Raw genomic sequence first — 7,972 nt, forward strand, 5'->3', positions numbered from 1 at the left:
TCTAAGAAAAACTTGTGATTAAATTGATGAAAAAGAGTTTTGGTAATTAATACAAGCAAATACTCCATTTTGGTGAATACAATCACTTGTGGGAACTGACTTTTTTTGCAATGGCTAAAAAAAAAAAAAAAAAAAGGACTCACGACGACAACCTTCCATGTATCTGCCATCTCATGACGACTCCTGCTTGTTATGGGCATTATTTTTTCGCGGCAACTTTTTGCCACAAGTGATTTTTAATATGATTAATAGAAGGGTGCCAATACCTTGGAATTGGTCAAAGGGGTGTCAATCCCATAAAAAGGGTTGTCAATAATGCGACCCTAAATAAAAAGGAACTCAAATGGCCTTCATCATGATTCGTGAATAAGTAAAGGTCACTGTTTGAATAAGAATTTATGAAGGGTTCGAAGCAAGATCAATGGTGGTTGAAGAAAATGAAGAACGTTAGAGGCAAAAAAAAATGAGGAAAATGGATAATAATGCTAAAAAAAAAGCTTAAAAATTATTGTGACTTGAGTCTTGTCTAGAGAGATAAACCCAGAGCTTCTCTCTCTAGAAAACATATTTTTTTTCTAATTAATTGTGCTGCCAATGACTAGGAATTATCGTTACTATATAAGAATTTGGAGGTTGAGGAAAAGTGTTTTGGTGTGCGTCTCATAGGCAATTCTGTCATTTTGCACTTTTGTGTTTTTTTTATTATTTTTTTACTTTTTTAGGGGTAGAATTGTACTTTCATTTTTGGTTAAATTATTTTTTAAATAAATGGGCATGGCATATTTGAAAAAAGTGGATGGCATAAAGGTAATCATGTGATTTTCAAAGTTTAAAAAAACAAAACTGATGGCATAACGGTAAATATTTGAATGTTAAAGTCTTAAAAATAAAAATGGTGGGCCTGAAGTTCGAAAATCGTGCTTTTTGGTGAAACAGTCATTTTGGTGCACGCTAGGGATATTTTAGTAATTTCAATGTTTAAAATAGATTTTTTTTTAGATTTTTGTATGGGCAAAATCGTAATTTCATTATTTTAAAAAAATAAAATCATTTTGTCAGCATCATGGGCTTCCACGTTTTTCCCACTCGTGGGCCCTTAGTGGCTTGGCCACGTGCAAAAGGCTAGTCTCTATGTATCTAACTGATGGGATATCTTTGTTTCATATTTCTTACTCTAGCAAGATTAAACTAGACTTAAGAGAATTAATGTAAAAATAGTAATGCAACGAAGTCAATTGCAATCTCATTAAACTTCACTCAAAAGATCATCATATACACTACTATCCATTTGAATCTGTATTTATACAATAGAATTGAAAGACCTATTTTATGATGTCATTGGCACCTTTGTCTCTTCCCAGACATGATCTGATTGTGCAAGAAATCCCTACTAACACCAGAATATAACACCTTCCTCTTGTTCAGACATGTTATAGAACCACTTGGTGTAGACGTGGGGTAAGTCTGAGAGGACCCATAAGATATCTCACTGAAGGATGAACTTAAAGCATTGTGAACAGGATAACTCAGATTTGAAACTGGTTTCAGGTTGATTATTTCAGGGTCACAACCTTTAATTGAGAAGGGTGGCATTTGAAGGGGTTGAAGAGGTGGAGGATTGCGCCACTGAGGTAAAGATCCTGAGACGAGAAGCGTCTTAAGAAGCGGTCCTGCTTCCATAACTGTCTGCAATAGCTTTCCCTTCACTGGTAAAGATTTTCCCTTGACAAGTTTGTCAATAACTGCAGAAGCCGGGTCAATTTCGGACATTCCAGAAGAGACAATTCCCACTGCAGTTGGACAGTTATATTCTTGTATGAAGGTATGGGTTGATAATACTCTGTTGTTACTTGAATCAGCCATGTTCATGTTTGGAAGGTCTGGAGATGAAACCACGTCTAGAAAAGATTCTACAGGAGATGAACCATAAGACTGGCGAGTATTATATGTTTCAGAAATGTTGTCAGATACTGTAATGCTCGAGTTTCCTCTTGGGGGATGCATGGGACTCTCAGGTTGTAGACTTGGAAGAACAGGACAGATTTCAGTCGGGCTAAGCGGCATGAGCTTGTTCATTAGTCTCTGTAGCTGATCCCTTGCTTCATCTCTTTCTTGACAGACTACCTTTAAAAAACAAAGCATCTGCTTTGTATTTTCCTCGTTTTTTCTCATCTCCTCTCTTGCATCACTTCTTGCTGCTTCTAGTTCAAGGGTGGTGTGTAGAAACATGCTCTTCAACTCGTCAATGTTCTGTCAAAAGAAGTCATATTATTAAGGAAATTCGAAATGCCAAGTGAGTGGACATGCTCGAGCAACTAGAATATGGCAATTGCATCATTACTGATGTTAGCACAAAAACATAATATTACTTCTTTTAAAGTACAACACCCAAGGAAAAGAAGAAGAAGAAGAGGTACTTGTTGATGAAAGCAAAACAACAATCAAATTAATTGATATTTTGCAAAAGAAAAAGGTTCTTAGTGCAGATCAACATAATGTGTAACTATCAGAACAAGTTCAAATAAATTTGTCTTTCACATATACATAGCCTAATGTCCCATCTTCAACCGGCATAAATTATTTTATAAAACACCGGTAACAAATAACATTCACAATTTCTTTTAACAGTAAAGTGAATCTAAACAGAAACTACAAAAATGGGACCACAGATTCAAAGTATCCTGTGTAAGAGTAGTTCTTGTATGAAACCATATATTTTGTCAAAGAACAAAAGGTCAACAATAGCTTCGCAGTGCAAAACTCTTATAGTAACTAAAATAAAAAATATGACGCCACATAAATTTTCAACCATACACAACTTCAATTCACTTCATCTTCAACTCATGCATCTTGAATCCAAGAAAGAAAGGAACAAAAATTACACGTTATTTAAGGTAAAAGAAATTGTTTTACTCAGAAATGTTGATATATGAAGGGATCTTATCTCCAGAAGCAGAGCAAAAAAATGTCTTTCTTACAAAAAATTATTAAGTGATTTAATTATGTTTGAACTTCAGTGCAAGACAGAACTGAAAGCACATGAGTGGGTGCAATATGCATACAAAAGGTACCTTCCTATTGCTGAGGGAAAAAAAACGGAATGAAACACGCGTTTTTGCCACTCCTCAAAAGACTATCAATATACGTACTCAATCATGCAAGATACACATTTCTGAGAGAAAATGTTCAACAATGGATGGTATCTGTAAAGTATAACTTCAATATATACATCATTAGCAAATCTTTCAGATCAAATATACTGTTATTACAGAACAAGAACCGCAGAAGAAACATGTAAAACTAGGCAGTTCTGTGAAGGGAAGAAAATTCCAGTTATACCTACAACATTTAAACCAGTAGATTCTTTCTTTGGATACTCATGTGGTGCTATTCTAGTACCTTAAGTCTGCTAGCACTTTTTGCAGAATCTCTTAATCGCAGAACCTTTTTCACACATGTTTGCAACATTAGATGAAAATGGTAGAAAAACCAGTAAAAGTTCATTCTTAAAAAAATTTGTGGAACACTAAAATCATTGAATTGCTGAAAGAAGCTATATGCAACTATGCAATACATTCAGCAACCCAAAGTCCCAAAACAAGAAATATAGTGAACACTATAAGAAAATGAAGTGTCACTACTCACTAACCTCTTGATATCCCCATATAGAACCCAGTGCTTCCATTTCTCTCTCTTTGCAATTAAAAAGACCAAAATCTGGAGGTACTAGTAGTTGTGTAGTGGTAGAGTTCTGACTCATTTCCAGTAGAGGGAATTTATAAGAGTGGGAGACTAGAGAGTTGGTCCTCCTTTATCGCAAGAAAAGACCCAATCCACATCATTGAAAAATGAATATATAAGGAATGTAAAACCTTCCATTTAGACTAAGTTCTTTTTTGTCAGTAAAACTTCTCCACCTTTTCAGGGCTCTTTCCTTTTCTCTTTCTAATCTAGTTAGATTTCCTTATTCAAGAAAACCGTTGCTCTTGTTTCCTTTATAAGACCATTATATGAGCTTAAATGAACCTAGGGTCCGAGGCACCGAATAATGCACATTATTTTTGTACCGTTGAATGTTAAATCAATGGTTGTAGTTATGTTAGTCTTGAAGCTTTATAATATATGAGAGATTGAGAGAGGCAGTGTACATTTTCCTTTTTTACTTAACATAGTAAAAGAGGTGGAAAGGCATTAAATATTCATTCACGCAGTTTTTTATATGTAAGTTGCCTAATATGTTCTCATTTCAAACTTTTTGAAATAAAATCCCTCCAAAATTAAAGTGTATTGATGGAAAGAATTAGAAAAGGAAATTCACCTTTCATATACTACTTACTAATGATGAACACTGAACACTGAATTGGTGAACTTATTATGGAATTCTTGATAGTATGTTCAGATGGAATTTCTATGATCATCAACTAGAGATTGTACTAAGTATTGTGTCATTACATTTTAATAATTCAAAATGAACATCCCATTCGAATTTGTAGATCTTAAAATGATGTCGCATACATGTGACAGAAATGTGCGAAGGGGCAACTCCGGTCCTTCTAACACGGTTGCGACCCCGTAGCATCTTTTGACCCAATAGACGAGTTAGTATTGACTATTGATAGTAAATGGGTCAGTCATTACTCGTCAATACAAATGTGACATTACACCACAAATGTGATCAAATGAAGTAATTTTAATCTGTATGAGAGAATCTTAGCTTGTCGAAAATTTAATTCAAGAATGTCATAATGATACTATACATTTCGTTTTCTTCTATTAACTTGGAAACGCAACATTGAAGAGCATTATACAATTCTCATAAATCAGAATTTGACTAAGTGATAATGTTCGTACATAAATAAATGCGATATGAAATATATTGTCATATTTAATAAATGTATAAAAACTAAAAACTATGGGGTATATAGTACTTTTTTTTTGGTAAAGATATATAGTACTTTGATTTGGGTGTGAACTGCCCAAGAAAACTGAAATAAACCTCTCCCTTGTCCTTTCTTCTAACAAAATATAATCTAGATAGGAGTATAGGACCTACAAAAGATCATGAACGTGGAACAGCGAAAATCCGGAATATTTCTTTGTTTATTCCCGACAAGCCGTTTCGGCACTCTTTCATTAAATTTAAATCTATATTCTCCTTTGTTTTTATTCTCTTAATCAATATTTAGTCTTCTTAAGTTTAATTAAATTTATTTTATACATTATTTAGTTCTCAGGTTCTCGTTTAAAAGAGAAACAGACAAAGTTGATGGATATAAATACTGGAGTGAGTCTCTTGGTACATTGGATCTTACCATTGATTATTTTATAGTCTTAGCCGAACTTCCTCACACTCTTTCCCTATTTTTATTGTCATCTAATATGTTGATTCTTTTGTATATAGTTTCTTGAATTGTTTATATTGTTCTGAGCATATGACTAAAAATTTGCGCTTAAAAATATAATGTTCAGGTGTTCCATAAAATTTTGGCTATGTTGGCCGGGTTCCAGGAAAACTCTCTAAATTTGCTCTGCTTTGTGTTAGTTAAGAAACTAATTAATGCCATTTTCCTCGACATTGTAAACAGATTAGTGAACTAGTGTTATGCATATTGCATAACATAGTTGATCAAAATTAAAATTAATATGATCATTCCACATTTATGCAATAGGTACCGTAGTATGTCTCGCCTATAATCTATATATATATATATATATAACATATATATATATATATATATATATATATATATATATATATATATATATATATACGAACCTAGCCTAGCCTGGTCTCTACAAGCGAAGTTCAAGACTTTTAGAATTCGGAAATTCTGATATAAATTGAAAAGATTAGCTAGTGTGATTGAAATTAAGACTAGGACAATACATGATTGAGATTGACTAAAACAGTAGTAGAGTTGAATTCTCAGTTATGCTTTAAAGAAAGTTTAGCTCGATAATATGTAGTTAATGAGTTTTTGGCGCATGTGCTCTAGCTTGAGCTATCACAACAGCTACGTTAGTTCATTGTAGAACTGTAGAAGTAGCTTCTTCTTGATCTCTATGGCAAATCAGCAATATGGACAGGGTTGGATGTTATGGATGTGCATGTAGATCAGGTTGTGTAGCCCGCCCACCCAATTAAACACTCTCGATGCCTTTACTCTTTAATGAACCTCTCTACTTAACTTTTTGGAATAAACTAGCTTTCGAACCTGTGCTACGAACGAGTGTTGTTATATTAAATTATTCTAAAAAATATTAGTGACTATGTATAGCTATGAGATATGAAAATTATATTAATCACTCATTCAAATTTATATCACCACTCTTTATAAAAAGAAAGCACCAAACCTTGATAAAATTCATTGACATAATTTTGTTGTTAGGTTTAATAATATAAGTTTGATTGAAGTTTTGTGAGAATGTCCAATGTGACGAAGATGATATTGAAGCTACTTGAATAGCAAAACATTCTCAATCATAATAAAAGAATTACAATAAATACTACTTAAAATGTAAAACTATACTTTCCAATTTAATGTAAAACTATATTTCGGAGTTAGTTCAATGCATTTACATCAAGTTTCCAATTTTAAGTTAATTATTCTTTGAGGCTAATTCAATGTAGTTGCATCTAGTTTCCGATTTCCCATTAATTATTCTTTGAAGTTAATTCAATGTAGTTGTATCAAGTTTCTGATTTTCCGTTAATTATTTTTTGAGGTTAGTTCAGTGCAGTTGCACAAAGTTTACGATTTCCCGTTAGTTATTCATTAAGGTTAATTCAGTGTAGTTGCATATAGTTTTCAATGTTTCGTTAATTACTCATTGAGATTAGTTCATTGCATTTGCATCCAGGTTTTAATTTCCCGTTAATTACTCCTTGAGGTTAGTTCAATACATCTGCATCCAGTTTCTGATTTTTCGTTAATTATTTTTTGAGGTTAGTTTAATGCATTTGCATCTAGTTTCCAATTTTCGGTTATTTATGTTTTGAGGGTAGTTCGATGCAGTTACATCTGGTTTTCAATTTCCAGTTAATTATTTTTTTAGGTTATTTCAATGCATTTGCATCCAGTTTTTGATTTTCCGTTAAATATTCTTTAAGGATATTACATCCAATTTATGATTTCCTAGCATATTAGTTAATCTATGATTTTAGTTTAATACAGTTGCATCCAGTTTACGATTTTCTAGTTAATTATTCTTTGAGGTTAGTTCAATGCAGTTGTATCCAATTTTCGATTTTCCGTTAATTGTTCTTTTAATTAGGTTAGTTCAATGCATTTGCAGCAAGTTTTCAATTTCTTGTTAATTATTCATTGAGGTTAGTTCAGTGCAGTTGCATCCAGTCTTCGATGTTTTGTTAATTAGTCTTTAAGATTAGTTCATTGCATATGTGTCCAGTTTCCGATTTGTCATTAATAACTCTTTGAGGTTAGTTCAATACATCTGCATCTAGTTTATGATTTCTAATTATTTATGTTTTGAGGTTAGTTCGATGCAATTTCATCCGGTTTTTGATTTCCCGTTAACTATTATTTGAAGTTATTTCAATGCATTTGCTTCTAGTTTCTGATTTCCCGTCAATTATTCTATGAGGCTAGTTCAATACAGTTGCATTCAGTTTTTGATTTCACGTTAATTATTTTTTGAGGTTAGTTTAATGCATTTGTATCCAGTTTTCGATTCACCGTTAATTATTATTTGAGGTTTGTTTGACGCATTTGCATACCGTTTCCGATTTCCCATTAAATATTTTTCAAAGATTTGCATTCAATTTCTAATTTTCCGTTAGTTATTGACGTTAGTTTAATACAGTTGCATCTAGTTTCCGATTTCTAGTTAATTATTTTTTGAGTTTAGTTTATTGCATTTGCATAAAATTTCCGATTTCCCGTTAATTACTCTTTGAGCTCAGTTCAATGTATTTGAATCCAGTTTTCGACTTCCTTTTAATTATCCAATG

The 7,972-nt window shown here is 32.6% G+C and overlaps 1 protein-coding gene across 1 annotated transcript; it reads right to left on the minus strand.

Annotated features, from left to right (window-relative positions):
* Window positions 1–1,209: 1,209 nt before the first annotated feature.
* On the minus strand, window positions 1,210–3,906 carry LOC147488630 (uncharacterized). Its single transcript, XM_086575058.1, has 2 exons — window positions 3,650–3,906; window positions 1,210–2,250 (listed from the first exon to the last, which is right to left on the minus strand). Exons 1-2 carry the CDS (start codon window positions 3,758–3,760, stop codon window positions 1,336–1,338), a joined length of 1,026 nt encoding a protein of 341 aa, XP_086431184.1. The 5' UTR covers window positions 3,761–3,906; the 3' UTR covers window positions 1,210–1,335.
* Window positions 3,907–7,972: the final 4,066 nt, after the last annotated feature.

Source organism: Coptis chinensis, chromosome 7 (assembly GCF_015680905.1).
Source record: "Coptis chinensis isolate HL-2020 chromosome 7, ASM1568090v1, whole genome shotgun sequence".
In the NCBI taxonomy this organism is placed as follows: Eukaryota; Viridiplantae; Streptophyta; class Magnoliopsida; order Ranunculales; family Ranunculaceae; genus Coptis; species Coptis chinensis.

Bases quoted from the DNA above. Each gene is read 5' to 3' on its own strand.
- LOC147488630 (XM_086575058.1), bottom strand. From the start codon at position 3,760: ATGAGTCAGAACTCTACCACTACACAACTACTAGTACCTCCAGATTTT. The intron at 2,251-3,649 runs GTTAGTGAGTAG...TTCTTTTGACAG, and splicing joins CTATATGGGGATATCAAGAG to AACATTGACGAGTTGAAGAG.